The sequence below is a fragment of the Zophobas morio genome, unplaced genomic scaffold (assembly GCF_036711695.1).
Source record: "Zophobas morio isolate AGI-343-1 ecotype UQ-CSIRO unplaced genomic scaffold, CSIRO_AGI_Zmor_V1 ptg000044l, whole genome shotgun sequence".
Classification (NCBI taxonomy): Eukaryota; Metazoa; Arthropoda; class Insecta; order Coleoptera; family Tenebrionidae; genus Zophobas; species Zophobas morio.
This window is the reverse complement of record NW_026972149.1, coordinates 8027131-8051898: the sequence shown is the minus strand read 5'-3', so window position 1 is coordinate 8051898 and position 24768 is coordinate 8027131. Positions and strand designations below refer to the sequence as shown.

The following is a 24768-nucleotide window of genomic DNA, read 5'->3' as shown; positions in this document are numbered from 1 at the left end:
ATACAACAACGTAAATTAAATTTTACATATAAATTTTTCTCAGATCTGATGGAGAAGTAATCATATTACACTGAGGACAAAGTTTTTTGGCTCCTAGAGTCTGCAACCAACACTGTTCACAATGCACGTGCCAACAACACACAGAAATAACCGGAGTGCGGTACCTCTCCATACAAATCAGACATTTATAAACTTCTTCTTTATTCTTCTCCTTACTTTCGAGCTCTCTAATCCTATTTTTTAGAACTTCCACCAGTGGATCCCCCTTTGGTTGGCTATTAACAACTTCGTTTTCTTCAGTTTGCATCCTCTTTGGATCCTCCCCAATCACCGCTTTGCGTAGCGCAATATTTTCAGGGTCCCCTGGTAAAAGAATAATGTCTCTCTCGGAGTACTGTGGTGACCCATACGTCTGCGCGTCGTCCCCATCCACGTTTAAGTCTTCATCCTCTTCAGTCATACTTATGGAAGTCCCTAAATTTATAACACCCCCAGGCAGGAGCGACGTGATCCGTACACGCGATTGTCCGGCCCACTCGTACTCCTCGAAAGCCTCCACATCTATACTCTCATCACTCTCACTCTCATTCCGCTCAGTGCGTCGCAGACACTTCTCCACATGCATCGTAATTTCTTCAGACGTCTCCTTATTGCAAATCGGACACAGCACTTCTTCGGCTTTGCGCTTTTTTGTTTTCGATCGGTGCCTGTTTTGGCGGTTCAGTCGCACTTTCTGGAACGTGTCCCACGTCTTGTCGGGGTTGTTATCACTGGTGTTTGATGAGCTAGGCGCGTTGCGTCCGTTGGACTTGTGTTTGGTCGATGGGATTTTGCTTAGTTTGTCCACTTCGAGCATAAAGTGCGACTGGACTTCGGATATTCGTAACGTAACACTACACACGGGACAACAAATGGGTTCAGACAATTTGCGTTTGTTGCGACAACCTCGGCCTCCTTCTTCGCCATTGCAACTACTACTTGCTAATTCAATTTCTTTGGCAGATCCATCCATAATATCCTTGCGGCGAAGTTGTTGAATGCGCTACGAACACGTAGGGCTGCTGTTATTGTAGTATGAAGGTTTTTTTGTTTCGATGTTTGAAGATTTTCCCGTCTTGCAGGTTATCTCACCGATTGTTTACACACAGAACAACGTAAATATTTGGGTTTAGGGGAAAAGACGAGTGCTAGGTCGTCCAAAATTAAGTGTTTTTACATGATTAAATAGGGGATTATGTAAATTATAAACGATTCAATTACAATTAAGGTTTTGATAAAGCAATACACAAAGTCAATAAACAACAGTATTTGAAAGGTAGTGGTGCCAACCGATGAAGGCAACGCGGAAACTCACTAGGTTTAAATAATGTGTCAAACACCAGTAGCGTTGCCAGATCTACCAATTTTTACTCATTTCGAATACATTTACCAGGCCACGGAAAAAAAAGTTGTAAATAGTGAAAATTTTGGATAATTGTTCACTTTAAGTCCTAGTACGTACTGTAATTTTGTCGGTACAGATTTTCTAAATGCTATGAAGTGTCGGGTTCTTCAAGAGCCCCATTAGATATAACGTGGCTATTCTTGTTTATTTGGTTGCCTATATCCCAGGCGAAACGTCATTTATATGCCAATCCCTAATGGGTTAAATTGAAAATAAATTGTTAATTAAACATTTACGCAAAAAACAAACCTGTGATTTCTAGTGGTGTAGTTTGTGAAGAAATAACTCATTTTTCGAAAGACCAGTGTAAATAAAATTGTCTTAGAGCAATTTTTACTTCCCGATTAAGCTATAAATAAAGAAGAATCTCTAGTTTCATATTTTCTGGACCTGTCATGAGTCATGGCCCCTAGGGTATGAAACAATAGATCTCCCGTTTTCGTCTGTCTGTCTGTCTGTCTGTCCAGATTTTTATTAGACAATCAATCTCGAAAACTATCAAACCAATTGTTGTCAAATTTTAGATGTATGTTATGAATATCATATAAATGGTAAAGCGATAACCAAAATTTGTCTAATTACCCCCGCCAACGACGGGCGTCATCTAGAAAATTTACAATAGTAAATGTTATTTTTAAATTTTATAAAATAACCTACTTCTGTGTAATTGCGGCAAATGTGGATTTTACAATACCGGGATTTATACTTAACGTTAGAATTGTAAAATTTTACATGGATATAATTTTTTTTTGATCCGGATTTTTGAAAAAAATCAACGTTTTACAATTTAACTTTTAAATTAATTAATCGATCACTTTCAAATCTTGCAAACGTTTTACGGTTATCGGAAACATGGTAAATTGTTAATGAAAGTGTTTCTGTTTATCCCCTGCCCCCTATGACGTCATTTTACAATTTGGCCGAATAAGTGTTCTTTAAACTTTATAAAATAACCAATAAGATACACCTACACCCGTGATTTATGAATCCGTTTTGAGTTTTTACTCTTGACATCCAGATATTTGGAAAAAAAATCAAAATTGTATATTTTTGGAAACGGAAAACACAATGCTTTGAAATTTCGCAAACGTTATCGTTAAGCTCAATGAAACTTTATTTCCTTCTAACCCCAGATTGATGACGCATTTCGTTAAATTTTTGTTCAATGTATTTTTGGTTGCTTTTTCAAATAAATAAATAAATAAATAAATAAATAAATAAATAAATAAATAAATAAATAAATAAATAAATAAATAAATAAATAAATAAATAAATAAATAAATAAATAAATAAATAAATAAATAAATAAATAAATCCATCAATCAATCAATTAATCAATCAATCAATCAATCAATCAATCAATAAATCAATAAATAAATAAAAGAAATAAAAGAAATAAATGATTTATTGTCCGACAGATACAAGTATCCAATAATAGAACAAAAAAATTAACCCAGTCTATACAGTTGTTAACACTGGGAAGAAAATTAAAGATTATAGCATAAATAACAAAAAAGAATGAAAACAGCAAAAATAAATTGTAATTAAAATTATCTAACATGTAATAGCTTGGCAGATATTATGTATACTGGAAAAATGCAGATCACACAAACTATATATTGCATTAAAGGACAAATGGGCACTTTTATATTTTCTCGACGTTTCAAGACCCCTACAGTACGAAAGAAGTGGATCCGTTTTTATTAGGCACGTAATTTCCGAAACTGCTGGACCGACTGTTGTCAAATTTTGTATGTATATTAGAAATATCATGTAGATGATTAAATGCTAACCAAAATTTCGCTAATCATCCCCACCAACAATTTGATGACGTCATTTCAAAGAATTCTATGTTTATTTGATTTAACTCTTATACAACAATACCGAGTGTCTCCAAAATGGCGGATTAACTCTTCAGTAATCATTGTGCATTATTATTAATAAAACAAGCTGTTATTTTTCTTTAAATAAACAAAAAAACATTTAATAAGACATTTATAAATTATAAACAAAAACAAAACCAACAAAAGATAAGTTCATTAAAGCATAACCAACTAAACAACAGAGAAGATGTTCAAAATTCCTGCGCTGTGCATGTAAGTAAGCTCGTAATGTTTCCAAATTTTGATATTTTTTTTTGTAAAAGTTAGTCATCAGCTTAGATCATGTAATAAATTAATAAATATTACATGATCTAAGGTCATTAGTACTTGGTAAGATAAAACTGATTTTGGCAAATGACATATCCTCCAAAAAAACAGAGGGTGGGTGGGCGGGGGTAGTAGCTGCCAAGATAAGACTAATTTTGGCAAATGAGATACCCTGTAAGAAAAGAGAGGGCGGGTGGGCGGGGCTAGTATCTGCTAAGATAAAACTGATTTTGGCAAATGAAATATCCGCTAAGAGAGTGAGGGTAGGTGGGTGGGGCTAGTAGCTGCCAAGATAAGACTGATTTTGGTAAATGACGTATCCTCTAAGAAATTTAATTAAGTTATTATAAGAAAAGACACCAGAGGCTTCAAAGCACTTTCGAATTCTTTCCAAACAAGAATACCTAGAACCTCAAAATTGTTATAATTTTTCAAAAAAAAAAAAAAAGAAAAACGGCGTCCCAAAATTAACTCAAAAACAGGTTAGGTCAGAATTTTTCAAAAATAGATCAAAGTCCCCCAAAATTCTTTTAAATGATAAAAAAAATCTCCATGGGGTCCCACAATAATACACCATGGGTTCTCAAGAGTCTCCCGAATTAAAAAAAAACACTGCGGCAGTAAAGACTTTTTCAAATTCGTAAAAAATAAAACACTAAAAGCTCAAAAGATTTTTCAAGTTCACCAAGCAACAAAACCAGAGCTTTTTCTTTTTTTTTTTTCTCGCAGTGTGTATTATCTATATTTATGACTTCATAACAAAATTTTTATTGATGAAATTACCCCACCGTCTCGAAAAGGTAAGAATAAGCCCCCCGTTATTCAAAAAGTAAAACCTTGTCGGGGGCCCCAAATCTATTCTATAAGAATATGAAACTTTCTCGGGGGTCCCAACTGTCTTTTTTAAAAATATAAAACCTTCTCGGGAGCACCAAATGTCTTTTGACTTCCCGAGCGTAAGCAAAGGAAGTATTGTAATCGAGTCCATCGGCCGACTCTCTACTTTTACGTTTTCTCGATCTTTCATGACCCCTAGAAGACGAAGAAATAGGTCTGCCATTTCCGTCTGTCTGTCCGTCTGTCCGTCTGTCTGTCTGTGCGTCTGTCCGTCTGTCCGTCTGTCTGCCGTCCCGGATTTTTATTAGACAGATAATCTCCGAAAGTACTGGACCGATTGTTGTGAAATTTTGTACTTATATTAGGAATATCATGTAGATGGTAAAACGCTAACCAAAATTTGTCTAATCATCCCCACCACTAATGCGATGACGTCACTTCAAAATTCTACATAGTAAATGGGCTTTAAATTGTATAAAATAACATAGTCCTACAAATGTAGTTTACGACTCCGAATTCAGTTTTCACCCGAAACGTCCAAATTTTTGAAAAAAAAAATCAAAATTATAAAACAACATTTTGAAATTTAATTTTGAATTTGCTAACCCGAATGCTTTGAAATGTTGCAGATGTTTTAAGGCTATAAAGAGCATAATAAATGTTTAGTCAAAATATATTTGCTTATCCCCTCCAAAAAATTGATGACGTAACCTCGAAAGTTTGCCGAATAAATTCTATCTAAACTGTAAAAATATGATGAGTCTGTACTTGTGATTTATCACTCCATTCATATTTTTTGGATTTCCATATACAGGTGACTCAAAAAAATTAATGAATGCGTAAATTTATTTTATTGATTTAATCAGGAACTACAAAACCGAATGCTTTCAAATCTTGCAGATGTTTTAAGGTTATAAAGAGCATCATAAATGTTTAGCAAAATATATTTGCTTATCCCCTCCAAAAACTTGATGACATCAGCTCAAAAGTTTGCCGAATAAATCATATCTAAAATGTACAAAATATGATGAGTCTATACTTGTGATATATCACTCCATTCATATTTTTTGGATTTGCATATACAGGGTGACTCAAAAAAATTAATGAATGCGTAAATTTATTTTACTGATTTACTCAAGAACTACAAAACCGAATGCTTTGAAATCTTGAAGATGTTTTAAAATTATCATAAGCATGGTAAATTTTTAATCAAAATGTATTTGGTCGTACCCGCTAAAAAATTTATGACGTCACCACAAAATTTTGCTGAATAAATCCTATCTAAAATGTACAAAATATGGTGCGTCTCTTCTTGTGATTTATCATTCCATTCAAATTTTTTCGATTTGCATATACAGAGTGACTCAAAAAATTAATGAATGCGTGAATTAATTTTATTGAGTTAATCAGGAACTACAAAACCGAATGCTTTGAAATCTTGCAGATATTTTAAGGTTATAAAGAACATAATAAATGTTTAGTCAAAATACATTTGCTTATCCCTTCCAAAAAATTGATGACGTCAGCTCGAAAGTTTGCCGAATAAATCATATCTAAACTGTACAAAATATGATGAGTCTGATTTATCACTCCATTGATATTTTTGGGATTTGCATATACAGGGTGACTCAAGAAAATTAATGAATGCGTAAATTTATTTTATTGATTTACTCAGGAACTACAAAACCGAATTCTTTGAAATCCACTGCGAAAAAAAAACATAATAAGCATGCAGTCGTCACGTTTCCGACAGCGAGGGAAGTACTGTCTAAACTCTTTAGACCAATTTTTTTAAGAATGTGAAACCTTCTCGGGAGTACCAACTGTCCTTTTTTAAAATTCCAAAACCTTCTCATGGGCCCCAAGTGTCTTTTTTAAGAATATTAAATCTTCTCGATGCTCCCAACTGCCTTTTTTTTAGAAGTTGAAACCTTCTTTTTTTCTAACATACTGTGAATAGTACCTTCTATATTGTTTTTACTCCATAGAGGTTATCACGAAAAAGTAAAATTCTGCAAAATCAAATTTTATCATTTTCCAGAAAAACAGTGTTTGTTGGACTGTACTTTAGAAGCGAGATAAGTTCTGTCGAAATAACTTTCGACCATTTTTACTTCCCGAGCGTAAGCAAAGGAAGTATTGTAATCGAGTCCGTCGGCCGACTCTCTACTTTTACGTTTTCTCAATCTTTCATGACCCCTTGACGACGAAGAAATAGGTCTCGCATTTCCGTCTGTCTGTCCGTCTGTCTGCCGTCCCGGATTTTTATTAGACAGATAATCTTCGAAAGTACTGGACCGATTGTTGTGAAATTTTGTACTTATATTAGGAATATCATGTAGATGGTAAAACGCTAACCAAAATTTGTCTAATCATCCCCACCACTAATGCGATGACGTCACTTCAAAACTGTACATAGTAAATGGGTTTTAAATTGTATAAAATAACATAGTCCTACACATGTAGTTTACGACTCCGAATTCAGTTTTTACCCGAAACGTCCAGATTTTTGGAAAAAAAATCAAAATTATAAAACAACATTTTGCAATTTAATTTTGAATCTGCTAAACCGAATGTTTTGAAATGTTGCAGATGTTTTAAGGCTATAAAGAGCATCATAAATCTTTAGTCAAAATATATTTGGTTATCCCCTCCAAAAACTTGATGACGTCAGCTCAAAAGTTTGCCGAATAAATCATATCTAAAATGTACAAAATATGATGAGTCTCTACTTGTGATCTATCACCCCAATCATATTTTTTGGATTTGCATATACAGGGTGGCTCAAAAAAATTAATGAATGCGTAAATTTATTTTAATGATTTAATCAGGAACTACAAAACCGAATGCTTTGAAATCTTGCAGGTGTTTTAAGGTTATAAAGAGCATAATAAATGTTTAATCAAAATATATTTGCTTATCCCCTCCAAAAACTTGATGACGTCAGCTCAAAAGTTTGACGAACATATCATATCTAAAATGTACATAATATGATGAGTTTGTACTTGTGATCTATCACTCCACTAATATTTTTTGGATTTGCATATACAGGGTGACTAAAAAAAATTAATGAATGCGTAAATTTATTTTATTGATTTACTCAGGAACTACAAAACCGAATTCTTTGAAATCCACTGCGAATAAAAAAACATAATAGACATGCAGTCGTCACGTTTCCGACAGCGAGGGAAGTACTGTCTAAACTCTTTAGACCAATTTTTTTATTAAAAAATGTTTTAATGCCGTTTTCTTCTTTTTTATGTGTTTATATCAATTTAAATTAAACTAAAAAAGCCTTTTGTACCTTAATAAAAACAGAGTTTGAATTGACCGCTTTTTTACGATATCTAGCGATAATCACGAATTGTTCGACGAAATTGCATGAAAAAATTTGGCAACACTGCTTAAGCGCCCTCTCTATTGACGACAGGAAACAGGAACTAATGTTTTCGTCGCCTGCGTTGACACATGGTTGACACTTGCGCTGATAAAGCCTGCCGAATAGCCACCTTTGACAGATAATCCAGTAGTTACTTTCGACGCCATTTTCCTTCTGAGGGCGCTAGTTATCCTTGAATGACAGTTCAAATTTGAATTTGACACATTTGTTTGTATATGTAATTTTCGTAATTTTGAACTAATAAAATACGATTAAAAATGCATTGTTGTATACCATCCTGTTCAAACAGTGATTCAAATGTTACCTACCACGAGTTTCCAATGCTTCTGCAGAGGTTTTCTGCGTGGATAAAAGTATCACTCTTGGGGAAAATTTGAAAGGTTTGCATTCTTTAACTATTAAAAAATAAATAAAATTCTTGATATAACGTAATAATGAACGTTAATTTCATTTAAGAAAACTTTGAACCTCCTTCGGAGAGGCCAAAAGTCTGTATTCTTCATTTTAATAAAAATTATTTTTTCTACGATTCTGTGGGTAGATGCAGGCTAAAAAGCAATGCAGTTCCCCAGTTTAGCAAAGGTGTAAGAGAGAGGTGTAAGAAGGTGTGTAACTGATTAACCGAAACCATTTTCATCAATCAATAATAATCAATGAAAAACTTCACCATCAATCCTAAACCTACACGGAACATCATAAACCAACAATTTCTTCTGTACATTCAAATTGGATAACTGTCAACGAAGGATAACTAGCGCCCTCAGCAAAATGTGTCCAAATTTTGCATATCGTCCAATTTCGCTATTCGGCAGGCTTTATCAGCGCAACTGTCAACGCAGACGACGAATGTTTTTATTACTTACTTACAACATAAAATAACAAAATGACGTCGTGGCAGAGTAACGCAGTAATTGAACTAATACGATATTTATTCGGAAATATAGACATTCGCGACTTCGTTTGCGTGATATTTTTAAATCAAGTTCTCGCTATTTAGGGGAGGAGGGTTGCCAACCGTGACAATTGACAGTAAAATGCACCAAGTTTAAATAATTTCCGTATGAAATGTTATTGCGTGTACTTTTATGATAGATTTATGGTTTTTGGAATGCCACGTGTCGTTGGTGTTTGTCGAGGATATTTTGGTGTTAAATGCGTTTCAGGTTTGAGGGTCAATTTAGGAGTTCATCACTGATAAAAAATTTATTTGTGATTATTCAAACACAAATAGTGTATTATTAAATCTAAGATCTAGATTAAAGTTACTCATAGTCCATTCTAGCTAAACCAGAGAACTAAATCGATTATTTGAGTTACACTGGCAGAGCCGAAAATAAACAAGTTATAAAAAATATCAAACATAACATGGCAATACACCCCACCAGGACAACAAAGTTAATTTATAGTAGTCTCTAATTGGTTGATTATAAAATTATGACAGCGCTATTATTGTTCCACGAATTTACATACAATACCACAATGTAGTGGCATATGGAGTGTGCATCTATTATCACTAAATAGGTTTGGTCAGTGATGTTTTGTACTCTACTTATTGCTTTGATAAAAAAAAACTGTATTTGTTGAGTGGAAGAATAATAGCACCATGTTCAGACCGGCACAAATCACAAGTGCTTAGTTTTCCTAACCTGAGTTTTAGGAAAAAAGCACAAACCAAGTAAACCTAAGAGTACATGTATAAAATTCAGACATGAAATAATTAGAACGAAATACAAAGTAGCCTTAAACGTGAAGGCTCATGTGTTGTAGAAAATTCCAGTCTCATTCACAAGGCAGCATTCACAAGCCACAATATAGAAAATAATCACATAGGCATATAAAATAGCGGTCAAACACCCTCCTCTGCCATAACTCGGCGAATTAGCGGACTTTGACGGCCGGTACGAAAAATCCATGTTTGCTAAGCCATAGTCCAACCCCGGTTCCCAGAATGAGTGATATCAGATTGGTTAAAAACAACGTGCACAATCCCTTGCGTGAGAAGACACTGGTATTCCCCACACGTGCATAGCGAATGCTCAGCATATCCCTCTTAGGCGGCCGAAAGCACCAGTTCTTTGGGGGCAGCTGATCAGGCCGACTGCTCCAGTCGTTGAAAAAATCTCCATCCTGCAACAAGAACAAACGCGATAGAACAGTTCGATGACCCGAGATAAGGGTGCTAATTGGGCAAACGAATATTTACATCTTTGGCTTCAGAGTTCATGTAGTACGATTGCCACTCGAGGTTCAGCGGGGTGCCCTGCACGGGGCTATTCGGGGGCGACTTGGGGCTACTTCGGGGCGAGTCTCTCCGCGATCCGGCCAGCGAGACCCGGGCCGAGGACTGGTTCGACTCGCGCTGCGCCTCCCTCAAGAGGCGCAGGTAGTCCTCGACGTTGAGTTGATGGGTGATGGAAGCCGGGGTCCCGCCGCCTTGGGAGCACGTCGAACCAGCACTTACGTCAACCCAAGACTCTGAAAATCAGCATTTTAATTAGGCGAAAATAATTTCCCAACGTCAAATGCTAATTATAGACAAGTGTTGAACTCTGGTAGGGACGGAAATGTCGGATTCTAGAAATCGGGAATCGCGGAAGGGATTGTTTTGGTGCGATCGTTGGATGACATCCCAGATGGAATGTAAACAACGCAACTTACCTCCCAAAAGGTCATCTAAACTCGATTTTGATGATGACATCTTGCGCGGAGTTGCAAAAATGACCCAAAAACAACTTTGTACGCTTTACTTAACACCAACTGCTTCTCCTCAAGCAATTTTATATTGAAATCTCCATACAAGAGATGCACTAAAGGCGTACGTGACAGACACCAACACTCGTCAACAACCAGTTAGATTCTCTGCCTTTGTCTGTTTGGCATTGACGTCACGGTCACATGACCGACGCCGACCAATCGTGACCGATCCGAACACGCCATTTTACTAACAACGCAAAAATAAACATAAGCACAAGCAGAAACAACACATCATTCTCTGAATCAGACAGAGAGGAATTGCTACGGCGCTTATTTTAAAACAAGGTGCACATACGCATGCAAACAAATCATTTACTTTGTTTGCTAGCTACACATCTCGTTTTCGCACAAACATGTTGATAAATGATGCACTTCTTTGTATTGTATCAATTTCGGGCTAAAAATAGTCAACCTTCAAAACACTTTCTCATCATTGAACGTCTTTATTTTACAAAATTATCACAATACCTCAGTCAGGTACATTGTTAAAATTTACAAAAAAAGAAAACACTAACAAAACAAAATTAAAGTCAAATTTCAAAATAGGGACCAGGAGGCTGCACAACCTTTTTCGCTTTTTCAAAAGCGTCAATAATACATTCTCTGAAAAACAAAAAACAAAACATCAATCGGGAAAACACAGGGACATGCGTTTTATTGAGGACCTTGAACTTGATTTCTCGTTTGAAAATCAGTCTGAGTCAGTGACCTCCATACAGGCGAAGGCGAGACTACTCTATGGTTTTCTTTTTGTTGTTTATTGATCGGGGAGCAAAGACTCGGTTATGACGCGTCATACGTTCGTATGAAGAATCCAACGGAAACAAAAAACACTCAAGGTGATTTGATAAGTTGATAACCCTCAAAGTCATAACCGAACTCGCACCGTAAAGCGAGGTCACGTGACGTATTTTCACGCACCCCAATTTACGGACCGCGGTGATACGAACCTAAATAGTTTTCTGTGCCAGATGTAGGCCCCAACGTGGCCGGTATCCACGTATTTAATAGTGACTCCTGGCCAAATTTCTTCTAACTTAGAAATACCGACTCTAGGAACGTAGCCATCAGACTTGGCACACACAGCTATAATGAGCGATGGATCGAAAGGCACCGAGAAATTTTTTAAATGAGTAAACTCGTCCATCATGCCTCTCATGAACCAAATAGCGTCTTTATCACGTTTTCGCATATTCAAAGTACGCTTGTTTGTCTTAAAAATCGACAAATTCAAGGATGAGTATTCACCAGATTCTACTTTCATGTTCTGACTAGAATGCTTATAGGTAATGGCAGGACAATTACTTGAGTCTAACATTGTCATCATTTCATATGGTGTTATATAACCGTCCGCAAATTTGTCTCCTATTAAAGAATCCAAACCATACTCTACAAACAGAGTTAATTAATATAATTAATACACGGACTTAAGTCATCTATAGCTTAAACAAACCTGGAATTCTACTAAGGGTGCATGCAAATGGACTATCAATAATTTTACATGACTTTGAAAGAGTATCACAGTACAATGTATTTGAAAATAGTTGCTCTTGGAGCATATCCCAATCAATAGACTCACTCATAACACCCTGCAAGTGTTACTTAAGCATGTTATTAAGGTCATATGACATGATTACCTCTGTAAAAACTGAAGAGGCAGTTGACCATGATAAGCAAGGAACAAGCACTAAAGGTTTTGGCCAATTAGAAGCCGCCAAGGAAGCCATCTAATGCAAATCTCAAATAACACAAAATTTAACAACATAATTACACTCACATGGCCACCCATTGAGATTCCAGAAACTCCCAACGGGCCAAAACCCATACGTTCCAACCAATTCAAAAGAGCTATACTTTCCAAAATCAAACAGCCCCCCATTACAAAAATATCTGAGACAAAATGCAAACTAGAACGGAGTTGATCTTTGGGCTTCCTATGCCCGTAGTAGGGGTTTTCTAAAATAATTGACCCGATCCCTGCTTGTAACAGCGGCTTTGCCATTAAATTTCGTCTCCTCCAAAAATACTACAACTACAAAATAACTCAAAATTTAAAAATTTGGCGTATTACATGATCGCCTGTTCCAGCAAGGTGGATACACATAGGTCGGTAGTTTGGACAAGGCCACTTCGATGGCACCATCATTTGAAAGAACACCTGCTGAATCTCAGGAACTAATAACGTGGGTAAATACATCTTAAACGGAGTCCAAAATCGACCCTCGATTATCTGGAAACCTGGACGTTTTTGTGCCTGGAATCCCCAACCAGTTAATAAATTTTCACACCCTGATACTCACGTTGATTATCTCGATGGGGTAGTCTTTTGGCACTAATTCATAACAAGAGTTTCTGTTCGCCACCACTTTCCGAAATTTGAATAATCTGCAAAGTTTGTCAACATAACCTCAAAAAAAAATCTGGGAAAACTTTACTTACTGAAGTAAACCGTCTGCGGAGCCCCATCCTTTCGTGAAAAATTTTGTCAAAAGTATCTTTCGGTAAATTACATCGAGGCGACTGACCGGCATTTTTAAAAAAGAAAATGATTTTTTGGCCCCCGGTTTCAAACGTTTCAAATATGACTGGTGACGAACTGGTGTTCATTAACACGTGAGAAAAACAAATTAACACGTTCTATGCGGATTTTATCGAGCCGATTACACAATTAACGACAAACAAAATTTATTTTTATCAAAAATTTAAGTAATGTTTTGTCGGAAAAATTTCATGAATCCAGTGCCGTCGCAAGTTTGGCGCGGATTGGGAAACACAGCACGAGGAGTAATAAATTTTATTATAAAACTTTAATAAAACTGTTCACCACACTTCTATGTACACACATAAATCTTGCCCCGGACCTTCAAACACTTCAAACTCTGCGTTTGTGATCTTCATTGTTTTTTCTTTTGTTGTTATTTGCGCTAGCGTCACCAGAACCTGAAATTCGCATAAATTACTTAAGTACATAACTTAATTAAAAAAAATCGCTAAATAATTTTAAACTCGTTCACATTTTCTTTTATTGTCGTGAAGAAAAACAATTTACAAAATTAAACAAAATATAGACAACACAAGTGGCGAAAAGTCACATTCATCTGGAATGATGAGACACAGGTATATTACGTTGTCCAGATGCCTTCTCCTGCGCCTGACTGACTTCAAACAATTCTTCTTCCTCGTAGTCAGAAGAGCTGGAGTCGCTCGAGTCGTCTTTATCATTGTTGCCTTCCATATCAGGATCCGGAACCAAATAATAATGCAAAGAGTTAACCCAGATGTCGTCCTTGATAATTTCCGCGATTATATCACTAGACGCGTCTTCATTATTAGCAAACCATCCAAAAAAAGTTTGTTGAGTGGAATGCGTGCGCTTGCGGGCATTTTTCGAAGAACTTTCTTTACTTCCTGTGAAGGGATGGGGTTTTTTCCACTCAATTTTTGTACTGGCTGATGATAAGTGCCCTAGAAAACCAACGTCAAAGCACATGATTCCTAAAACTACCCATCAAACCTTGCTTATAGAAAAATTCTTTGATTAAAACGTCGTTTTTAAAATATGGATTTTCGTTAAAGAAGAGTTTGATGCTATATCCAGACTTGATATTTTCGGCACATTCTACTTCTAGTTTTAGCAAGTGGCGCAGACAGTCTTCTTCATCTTCATACAAAATGTGGCAAATACTTGGATGACTAGTAAACTGTTTGGTTAAAGATCTACTCATTTAAAATTGACTACATTGAGACAAAAAGGATACAACTGTAGACCAGAAGTCGGGTATTGTCTCTATAATTTCACCCCTTTTGTTGTAGTAGTGTTGACGCAACTTTTTGTACTTTTGTTCTATAGTTAGTATTTCGTCGTTCTCTTTGTCGTTTAATTTATCCAGTTCTATGTGAACCATCTCCAACTGAAATATAGCCGAATCAATATCAGAGTCGTGATTTTCGGAATCCGCCAAATCAGCCCCTAGCGACAAATCCGCCGACGACTTCATTTTTTTCGAAGACAGTCTCTCCGACATTTTTATATTGTAGTAGTAAATCGTGGAAAACAAAGCTGTAACAAGAGAGGTTATCACTGCTTCACCCTCGTGAATATAAAACACCCCCGCCCCTGATTTAAAAAAAAATGTAGCTTATGGCGCCATCTATACCAGGGTGTTGTACGTTTAGACGTTCCTGGACCGATTTCAGTGGCGTATCGTCTGCACAATTCAAAGAAAAAAATTAACAACAACAATTTTTACGATATCACCACGATTGTTACTTCTATTTTGTGTTTTTGTGTCTGCAGTTTAAATCGCGCACGCTTTACTATTGGCAACCCTGATAATTATATCACGGTTACGTAATCAAGGCGCACGCGCATTGTCCGCGCGCATGACAGTTTGAGCCAGTTCATTTGTTTTGATGGATGTGTTTATAATTACATAAAATGAGTGTTTAAATTTAATTAATTTTTGTTCGTTTACGCAAAAAACATGACGGTCACTAAAGGAAAGCGTAATTATTCCTTCCCGGTGAATTCTGGTAATAACTCGGACGCGGAATCTTTACAGTATGTTGCTCTTTACCCCCTTTGTTGTTGCTGATTATCAGTTTTTAGCTTGGCTAGTGCTTCTACCAGTGACGCTGAGTCCTTGCATAATGAACCCCTGCGTAGAAGACGACCGTTTCTGCCCCAACACGTAAACGTAAAAACTGAGGAACAAGTAAATCTGAAACGGAATTCTGGTAAAAAGAAACTAAGAAGATACCAGAATCGTTGGTATGGTTGTTTGAGTTACTGCAGTAAAAGTATAGATGTGTCTATATAGGTTGCTTGTTGCAAACTCTGGCAGAAGAGGAGGAAAATGATGCTTTGGTTGTGATTATGGAACCTTATGACAGTCCCTTTAGTAAGCTACTGCAGGACGAAGATGCCTTACAATTTTGGAACGCTTTTATTGATAAGTCTGAGGAGGAACAAGCTCAGGTTATTGCAGACTTCTCTGACAAAAAACAAAAGGATATAGTACAAAAAGACAAGCCTTTCGCTAGGATTTCATCAAAAATTAAACGTACAATCAAAATTAAGAAGAATCTATCTTTGGAACAAGTGAAAGAGTCTGAGGATGATTTAATCGCCTTTTTTAAAGTGACACCAAGTCAAGTATATGTTAAGTGTCCACCTACTTATTTTGAGCGACTGTTGTTGCACGCGATTGCGCAATATCACGGTTTACAGTCACTAGGTTTGTTGCTTTGATGACGTCAATTGTGCGTTAAAGTGTGGTTTTAGGTATGATGGAAGGTGGAAACAAAAGGGTCGAAGTTTACAATACTGTGGAAGGTTGGATTCCGGCTGAATGCTTCTTAACTGACTTCGTTGCTCAACTTAGAAAATGAACCGCGTCGTTATATTACCAACGAAATTCCTTATTTATAGTGTAAACAGCTAAGATACGCTAGTTTTATCATTAATTTATTGCAGTATGATTCCGACTGTGAACGTGTTTTCACTTTTATGATTACCACTTTTATTAAGTAAGTAAGTTAATTAAGTCAGTGTTGGTTTTTGTGTTGTTTTTAATTATGAAGATGAATTTAATTTGTTGTTTATGTATGAATTACACTTTTTAATATAATTTTGTTTTGCTGTATATACTATGTGCAATTTTAATGCTTTGTCAAGTTCATTAGTGAGAATAATATAAGAATGTGTACTTAAACTATCGTTGCAAAACGATGCAATGTTACCTCTTGACACTCATAAATAAACATTTTTTTATCTTTGCAATTTTATCATTATCAGTGTGTTCGAGTGTGTGACGTACGAGTGAGTTTGCGCATGCGTGAAATTTCGGCACGACTTAATTTGGGTGGTAAGTACACAAAAAAATCGTACTAAATGGAATGAATTTAATTTGAACAACAGATACAATTTGATGGGTTTTATTGAGTAACTATTACTTCAAATCACATATGGTACAATATAAAAATATGTGTCAAGTCATGTATTTACAACAACAAATGTAAGAGTTTTGTTTCAAAACATTTAAAAAGGACATGTAGTTTAATACCATACAGTATTTAATCAGCTATCACCAGTGTTACTTTGCAAATGGTTCGGAGCATCTGCAAACATAACTTTCAATTTATACGCCTCAGCAACTAAAATACTAATTTGAGAACTTGTCCACGATTGAGTAGGAAGATTTTGAAGTAATAAAAGCAGTCCTTGAAAATCGTTTTGGCGCATTAAATCATCTTTCCAGTAAAGAAGAAAAGAAGCACATACATAAAGTTGAAAAGAGGCAAAACAATCGTTTTCTGCCAAATATGTATCCCACAACCTGATAGTACATCTTAAAGGAAGCTCCCTGGTAAGTAAATTGTTCAACCAACGAAATGAGAATTGTAAATAACTAACATTATGTTGTTTGAGATGGCGGTGTAAAGTTTCGTCCACTCTCTTAATCAGCTCTTCTAATTGATGCACTTTTCTTTGTATACCGACTTGTGCAAAAACATAATTATCTTGTATACCATCTAAAAATTTCGATAAACACCAAAATGAGTCCGCTTCTATAATTCTCAGTTGTTCTTCAGTTAAGGTATCAACGTGAAAAGTCTCAAACGCTTGATTATCTAAAATAAACTCTTGAAGGAACACAACATAAAATGGAGTCACTAAATCATTGATCCCTTGCACATAACCTGAGGCAGGATGTCTAATCGACCATATAAATAAAATTCTCTCAAACATAATTTGTACAGTTTTTTGTTGAAATAAAGGTATCGAAGGGTTCATTCTTGGCACATCAATGTTAATTTGATGCTGAATATCACGATTCGTCTCATCATGCTCAGCATAGTAATATTTCTCCACTAAATTCCAATAATCTTGTCTTTTCCTCTCGAGCACGCCGCTCCGACGCTCCAAATTGATGGGCAAGTAGCCGGATAGCAGCCTCCACGTGATGGCGCGGACCTTAACCGGAATACCCGACCAGCTCAGCTTGCATAACTCAGGCAGACTCGGCGGGTTAGCTAAAACACTTTCAAACCGCTCTAGTTTAGATTCACTATCCTCATCTTGCGGAGGGTTGAGACAGCGTAGCTGCTGAGGTCTACCTGGAATTCGGTTATTTCTCACATAGTCTACTTCGTACGAAGCTACAGCTTCTAGTTTTTCATTCGAGGTTACTGGCATATCGGTGCTGTTACGGTGGCTATTCAGCACGTTCAAAGCCGCGGATTGCGACACCTTCTTGGAGATTTTCGTACCTAGAATGTAAAAATTTATCAAAAGGATATCTCTCACGTCGCACTCACTCTCTAAGCCCGAAATTATGCAGAAGTCGTCGTCATCCATGGCCCAGGCGTCGCTGACCGACGCCTGGAAGTCCTGGAAGGACGTGGCGCCGACCACTTTCGGTTTCACGTTGCTTTTTACATCCTTTTTCGGGCTCGGTCTGAAAAGCGGTTTTCAACAATAGGGTTTTTGGCGACGCCGAGTTTTACCTTCCGGGTACGGTTTTGCTGTTTTTCTTCCAGAAGGACGTTTTGTCATGGTCCGGATTCCGCGAGCCTTCCATTCTTACAGTGGTTTCCCGATCGAACGCTCGTTGGCCATTATTTTCACCAGAGCGAACCCCAAAATTTTGAGGTTATTCGCGAACTGTCAACAAACACGACAACGTCAAAATAAATTACGTCACCACTGAGTTGTTTTTTTCTCGGGATGATTATTTTTTTTCGAAAATAACGGGGTTGTCGGAAACTTTCTGGCAGTGATGGGGTTGAGCCGCCCCTCGATTACGCAAGTTACGATTATTTTTGAGAAAACGTCACCCTAGGTTTTTAGCTTCACGTGTCAAACCCACCATGTTGGGAAGACAGGTAGTTTCGTAGTTTTTTCGACTGTGTGCAATTAAGTAATTGTTCGTTATTTGTTTCGTATTGTTGTAATATATGTCATGGCTTCCGCCCGATTTATTTTCCCACGAACACACTCCTTATAGTTTCTGCTTAGCAATAAATGCTTGCGCTTTGATTGTAACCTTATCAATTACTGATTACGATTCAACGGTAAATTGTTTGTTGTCGTTTCCAAGTGGGTTTAAATTTAAATCCAAATTTAAAACCATAGCCTAGAAATAGGCAGTAATTTGCGTGACGTCATCACCAGGGGTTGCGATTAAAAGGTAACCGCATGTGAGTGAACACGCCGCTCAATGACAATGACATCACGCATCTGAAAATTCATTTTTTATACAAAATCTCATTTAATTATGCGTACAAAACGATAATTAAAAATTCATTACTTCTAATTGTAACCGTTTCGGAAATTTAATTAATGTAATAATAAAATCATTAGTTAATACTGCAAGTCAGATTTTTCATGTATATATTCGGCATCACGCTCCAAAATTCAGTACAACAATAGACAAAAGCTAAGTAATTATTGTGCTTCAGAGAGACATGCAACTATTAAAAAAAAGTATTTAATAAATATTTGTGGTGTAGGACTATCAACCATTTCCACGTAGAAACGGGTTTTGACGTTATATTGTTCAAGCGCGTTTTATTTATCAACAACTTGGTTCGCGATTATTTGTTTCGACATTCGCACCTATGTAAGTACTCAATTCTCTGCTATACTCATCATTTGATTTAACTAAGGACTGACAATTAATGCTAATAATTAATTCCCACGTAATTATCATCGAACGTTAATGAACAAAATTAGTCTAATAACTACCCACATTTTTGGCGGGAACCAATTTGATTTCATTTAGACTTCAGTGCAGTCTTGCACTATTTTATCAGTTGGCGATAAGTGCGACCGACGTCGGTTTCCTTTGTGTCCCTCGGGGAGTGTACATCTTCGTCTATAGGTGAATAAGAGAGAGTATTTATTATATCGAGGTTAGTCCCTACTTTCTTCAACTTTTACCAAAATCTTTTAGCTGGCAGTGTATAAACAGACGCGTAACTAACAAGATTAGTATGTAAAATACTTAACTTAAGATTAATTAAATTAAACAAGTACTTTGGCCACCGTGATTGACTAATGTGGATTAATAATATGTCTTTATTTTAGTGATCTTTTGTTAACTGCAGTGATGGCTTCTCATTCCGATAGTGATGTCGATGATCAGGATTGGGACGAGGTATAACTTTAATTTTACTTATTGTGTTAAAAAAAATTAAGTGTGACCATTTTTCCGAATACGAACCATAATGTGAAAGGCAACCTTGAATTGATAAATTTGAAATGACGATGAATATATTTCCCAAATTTTTTTTATTCCATTTTCTCTTTATTTTATGTGGCCCAAAATAGACACGTTTTAGTTAGTTAAGATTGTAAATAAGTTCGTTTTATGCCGAAACTGAAGGTCGCTTGATATAGTAAAACAGCCACAAACTACTTTTGATATTTCCCGAATGGTTTGATTTTCTTTTGTAATAATAATAATAAAGGTAACAGTGCTCCTCATGTGCTTACCTTTAGTTTTTTATTTTTACATATTTTTATTTTAATAAATTATATATATTAGTTGTCACGTACACAACCTAACGAGCTTTAAATGTGTTTTAAATAGTTTTTCTTCGTACTGAGTGTTTAAAGTGTTATAGAGGTATTTAGAACAGGAATGTGAAAGATAAAAAGTAGTGAATCTCTAACATAATGCAAAACTTTTGCATAATTCACGCACAAAAAGAACTTTTTATTATTTATTACGAAAACCAGGTATAAACATTAATAAATGAAAGTGTGAAATTTCCCGTTAATATTCTTAAACTTATGTCATCATGGGTATTTTGGAGTAGATTATGTAAAAAACCTGTAATTATTCGATGTTGGGTCAAATTCGAAAATTTCGAATTGTCACTAACAAAGTCGTGACGTCATCGATATTTTTTAGGGACTGTTTTATGTTTTTCAAAATTTCTGTCTAACGGACTAACAAAATTTAGTAAACAATTTTCACCACTCGACTCACATTTGGCTTTATTAGTCACTTTCTCTACAAACATTATCATCAAGGAGATGTAAAAATGTATTCATAGACAGATAAAAAATGATAATTTTTTTTCTGATTCATGTATTGATAAAAAGCAAACAGTCCAACATCCATTGTGTTATATCACAAAAACACCAAGCTCATATTAAATTGAACCCAACCACATGCATCACGCGACTCAAAAGCCATTAATTTTATCCGGTGGCGAAATGCAGCATTCAGCTCAGAATATCTATGGTTCATTTAATTCAACTATTGAAAAACGATTAACACCTTTCTTTATGACCCAGGCCTTAAATTTCACTTTCCCTATTGTAAATTTATTGCTTACAGTTCGAAGATGCGGTCAACGACCTTGACTTGCCAACGTAAGTCTCTAAACCATCAATGACCTTAAATTAAAGCCCAATTTTAGCCCAGAAGGTGACATGACTTTGGAACGTGCCGTCGAAGAAAGTCAAAGAGCCATAAATTACTTCTTTAACAACCAGTTCCTCGAAGCCCAAAATTTAATGACACCATAGTGAGTTCCAAAGGCGCGATCGCACGACGCGTCGAGGCGTTCTAACCGAGAATGTTTCAGTGCTAACACTAGCATTTACCATTCCTTGGGTCATTCGGTTTTTTTGTTTTTGGAAGCTATACTCACCTTCGAGCACAAATCTATAATAAATGCGTCGACGGCTCTGAAGCATGCCATCCGGGTGTGTAATAAACACAGGAGGAAGAACACAATCGGGGAGTCGTTAGGGAAGATGGTGAAGAGAAATAATTTTGATCAGTATTCTGAAGAAGAGGCGCATGCCGAGCTTTGCCACGCCGAGTGCCTTTTGCTCAAGTCCATGTTAACGTTCATGGAGGACGAAACTTTGAGTAGTTTCATTAAAGCGGGAATTAAAATTCGGTCATGCTACAATTCCTACAAGTAACAAAGTGGTTTTGTTTGGTGGAACCATGACAAGTTTTTTTTTTTGTTTTTAGGGACTGCCAACAGATCTTAGCCAAGAGTCAGTGGGGGGAGAATTCGACTATAGTCCATTTCGAAAGCGGGGTGAAAATGGGAATCGGTACTTTCAATCTGATGATTTCCATGTTGCCTTCAAGAGTTATAAAATTGTTAGAATTTATCGGGTTCTCCGGGAATAAAGTGACGGTCTTCACGTAGCTCGAATTTTGACTTATGATTGTATTCTAGCAATTGGGTCTGCATGATTTGATAGAAGGTTACAAGACGGACGGGCTTAGACAAATCTTATGTTTGATGACGCTTCTTGGATACAATTTGATAGTTCTTTACGTATTAAGCCATCAAGAAGGTGATATTCAACTTAGCGAGGAAATTCTAGAGAAACAATTAAAAAAACACCCTGAAGGAGTTTGGTTTTTATTTTTTAAAGGACGTTTGGAATTCATGAAAGGTAATCTTGACACGAGTATAGAATGGTATAAGAAGTCTTGGAAATCCCAGAGTTTGTGGCCACAGTTTCATCATGTTTGTTTCTGGGAACTTTTATGGGTTCATTGGTGAGACAATTCGTTTAATTGATGAATAAAATGCATTGAAAGGATTACAGTTTAAAAACCGACTGGAAAGAAGCGCTGGTTTATTGCACGCACCTTCTGGAAGGTAGCAAATGGTCTAGAACTATATACAGTTACCAAAAGGCCGCACTGATGTGTATGATGAAGGACGATCTGACGGCTTCCGAAGTCACAACTATTGATAGTCTAATGAAGTAACATTTTCCGAGAGTTTTGGTTGTTTACTTATCTGTTAATTGTAGAAATGTACCTAAGTTTAAGCAAAGAATTGCTGGAAAATCGTTACCAATGGAAAAATTTGCTGTGAAGAAAGCAGAACGTTACTTCGAACAGGGTCATCATCTTGTCTTACCAGTAGTAGAATTAATGTACATATGGAATTTATTTAAAACAATGAAAAATTTTAATGTCGCGAATACAATGTACAAATTAGTTGAGAAGGCTCTCAAAGAACTAAACTCGCAAACAAGTTCCAAATATTACGCCGACAATAAAGGACTAGTGTTACTTCTTCAAGGAGCATGCTTGAGACAGATGAAGAGTCCTTTACAAGCTCTCAACTGTCTCGAAAATGTTATAGCCCTCCAGAAAGATATCGTCGAAGACCATTATCTAGTTCCATATGCGATTGTAGAATTGGCATTTATCGAGTGGGAGAAAGGAAACAAAGAGAAAGCTGTTTTAGCTCTAGAAGATGCTAAGTGAGTACTGTTCTTCCTCAAGAGAAATGCAAATTTTTTGTTTCAGGAAAAACTATTCCGGGTACTCTCTCGAGTCAAGGTTGCACTTTAGGATCCACACAGCTTTGACTGAATACAAAGCCGAGATGAAAAACTCAAAGTAAACTTAACCAAATAACATATTTTTAAGCGCATTTTATTTACATTGTGTTCCTGTTTGCACCATAACAACATACCATTTTATAAGTACTGCTATAAGTACCAATATATTTATAAACTTTGTGAGGCTGTGTTGTTATATTATTTTATGTTGTTTATTTCCTAATAAACTTGCATTTAATTTGTTGATACCTACGCCTTTGTCTTTAATACGACTTAATTTTAGTCGGAATTCCCCCTTCCCCTTGAGACGAAAATTATGGGAAGAAGAAATTGTCACCGCTATTGTTGATTATCTTTCAATAACACAGATTTGGCCTTAAAATCACCACCATAACAAGGAAAGTGTACTTTCCTGTGAAATTGATTATGTTTGGATAATGTAAAATTCGTCCTTAGCTTGGATTAGACTTAAGCAAATGTTTATGTAGGTAGGTACTGAGTAATTTAAGCGGAATGATGCAATTATTACGAAGAAACACCTACCAATTGTTTGAGTCAATAAGTTGGTAGGATTATAAACTACCTTGAAGAAACATCAAAATTATATTAGTGACGATGAGTCATTCTGTTTACAAGCGGTACTTATTAAAATTCAATTTGCTTCGTGCGGGTCTTCGCATTTAAGTCAAAGACTAACTTTATCAAAACTCATCAAAACGTTGTTTGTCGCTACCCGACGCACAAGTTTCCTAATTCTTATTAAATTACTAGTGAAAGTGTCCTAATGTAGTCAATTAGTCAACTAATTAAACCCATTACGCATATATACTACAATAATTGCAGAAAACAAATTATGACTATTTTACTGTGTCAGGTAATCGACCATAGAATGCAGGATATGCTGTAAAAACTGCAAGCTATGTAAAATGCCTCAACTAATTGTCAATTCCTGTGGGTATTGAACTCAACTTGTTAATCGATTTTTGAAAAGAAAAAAAATTAAATCCGCCGTTTTTCTTTTGACTATTAAGTAAATATTTAATCGAATATACGATGAGCGTTTATCTGTTTAACATTCTCGATGAATGAACTAAATTACGTCTGACGAAGTATTTTATTTTTAGATCTTCTTTAGGTGAGGTGTCCTAATTTTAATTTGAACAGACATCAGTCATGGTGCTGTAAAGCAGCGTTTTTTGTCTCTGCCGCGAAATGATTAGCATCTACTGTAATTAAAAAAGGAAATAGTGAATTACGTGTCAATGAAAAAGTTTTAAGATTACGATGATCACAAGGTGACTCACACAACCTTGGTTAAGTCATTCCGGAGCCTGCATCCTTAAGATATGCAATTTCTGCTCATTGATATAAGTTATGAGAAATTTATCAACTCTTAATTTTTTATTTGCTGAATCATTCATGTATCGAATAATTGCACAACGTCGAACAAGAGGCAGAATTTAAAAACTAATTAGAAAACTGAACGCACAATAATAAAAGAAACAAAACGACTATAAAAATATTAAACAAAGACCATTGTAATGATTCGAGTTTTAGTGTCATAAAAATGGACGTTACTGCGCGTAATTTTTATAAATCCATGCTGAAAAGCAAACTGGAAAAATCAATTTTTGTAAAGATTCGTCATAACCAAATTTAAAATAATCGGCGTTTTAGACACATCAACGACAAACTGTGGTGGAAAACAAGACTTGGAAATATTACTCAGAGAGCAATTTTTCTAAGTCTCTATTCATAATTTAATTTTTTCACGGTTTATATTTAACGTTGAAAACACCGGAAACTGGTAATTACTATTATTATCCATTACATAATTCAA

The 24768-nt window shown here is 35.9% G+C and overlaps 7 protein-coding genes across 14 annotated transcripts; 2 read left to right on the top strand and 5 right to left on the bottom strand.

Annotated features, from left to right (window-relative positions):
* Positions 1-22: 22 nt before the first annotated feature.
* Positions 23-1012, bottom strand: LOC135141890 (E3 ubiquitin-protein ligase RNF220-like). Its single transcript, XM_064073466.1, has one exon. The coding sequence runs from the start codon at positions 1010-1012 to the stop codon at positions 23-25; it is 990 nt and encodes a 329-aa protein (XP_063929536.1).
* An 8009-nt stretch (positions 1013-9021) lies between these two features.
* On the bottom strand, positions 9022-10864 carry LOC135141657 (BCL2/adenovirus E1B 19 kDa protein-interacting protein 3). Its single transcript, XM_064072949.1, has 3 exons — positions 10490-10864; positions 10035-10306; positions 9022-9958 (listed from the first exon to the last, which is right to left on the bottom strand). Exons 1-3 carry the CDS (start codon positions 10527-10529, stop codon positions 9710-9712), a joined length of 561 nt encoding a protein of 186 aa, XP_063929019.1. The 5' UTR covers positions 10530-10864; the 3' UTR covers positions 9022-9709.
* Positions 10865-11008: 144 nt separating this feature from the next.
* Positions 11009-13117, bottom strand: LOC135141654 (protein ABHD18). 2 transcript variants are annotated; one of them, XR_010282410.1, is made up of 8 exons: positions 13025-13117; positions 12886-12970; positions 12657-12839; positions 12363-12611; positions 12223-12312; positions 12039-12174; positions 11251-11974; positions 11009-11188 (listed from the first exon to the last, which is right to left on the bottom strand). XR_010282410.1 is itself a non-coding variant. In XM_064072946.1 (8 exons), exons 1-8 carry the CDS (start codon positions 13114-13116, stop codon positions 11116-11118), a joined length of 1347 nt encoding a protein of 448 aa, XP_063929016.1. In that variant the 5' UTR covers position 13117; the 3' UTR covers positions 11009-11115. The 2 variants fall into 2 exon arrangements, 1 of the variants encoding a protein (XP_063929016.1); XM_064072946.1 differs by having other exon boundaries at positions 11536-11974.
* Positions 13118-13439: 322 nt separating this feature from the next.
* Positions 13440-14885, bottom strand: LOC135141655 (protein SETSIP-like). Its single transcript, XM_064072947.1, has 4 exons — positions 14344-14885; positions 14100-14286; positions 13712-14050; positions 13440-13525 (listed from the first exon to the last, which is right to left on the bottom strand). Exons 1-4 carry the CDS (start codon positions 14608-14610, stop codon positions 13458-13460), a joined length of 861 nt encoding a protein of 286 aa, XP_063929017.1. The 5' UTR covers positions 14611-14885; the 3' UTR covers positions 13440-13457.
* A 67-nt stretch (positions 14886-14952) lies between these two features.
* On the top strand, positions 14953-16363 carry LOC135141656 (R3H domain-containing protein 4-like). Its single transcript, XM_064072948.1, has 4 exons — positions 14953-15146; positions 15195-15352; positions 15406-15822; positions 15870-16363. Exons 1-4 carry the CDS (start codon positions 15070-15072, stop codon positions 15974-15976), a joined length of 759 nt encoding a protein of 252 aa, XP_063929018.1. The 5' UTR covers positions 14953-15069; the 3' UTR covers positions 15977-16363.
* LOC135141652 (tetratricopeptide repeat protein 39B-like) lies at positions 16074-23176 on the top strand. Of its 7 annotated transcripts, none has more exons than XM_064072937.1 (10): positions 16074-16114; positions 19677-19746; positions 20938-20972; positions 21020-21127; positions 21188-21529; positions 21586-21751; positions 21800-22128; positions 22179-22340; positions 22389-22847; positions 22894-23176. In XM_064072937.1, exons 1-10 carry the CDS (start codon positions 16095-16097, stop codon positions 22988-22990), a joined length of 1788 nt encoding a protein of 595 aa, XP_063929007.1. In that variant the 5' UTR covers positions 16074-16094; the 3' UTR covers positions 22991-23176. The 7 variants fall into 7 exon arrangements, with proteins under 7 accessions (XP_063929007.1, XP_063929011.1, XP_063929008.1 ...); XM_064072941.1 differs by lacking the exon at positions 16074-16114 and adding an exon at positions 16863-16953; XM_064072938.1 differs by lacking the exon at positions 16074-16114 and adding an exon at positions 18382-18472.
* On the bottom strand, positions 16507-18181 carry LOC135141653 (TBC1 domain family member 22B). The gene is made up of 3 exons (XM_064072945.1): positions 18095-18181; positions 17906-18045; positions 16507-17857 (listed from the first exon to the last, which is right to left on the bottom strand). The coding sequence occupies exons 1-3, from the start codon at positions 18166-18168 to the stop codon at positions 16665-16667; spliced, it is 1407 nt and encodes a 468-aa protein (XP_063929015.1). The 5' UTR covers positions 18169-18181; the 3' UTR covers positions 16507-16664.
* Positions 23177-24768: the final 1592 nt, after the last annotated feature.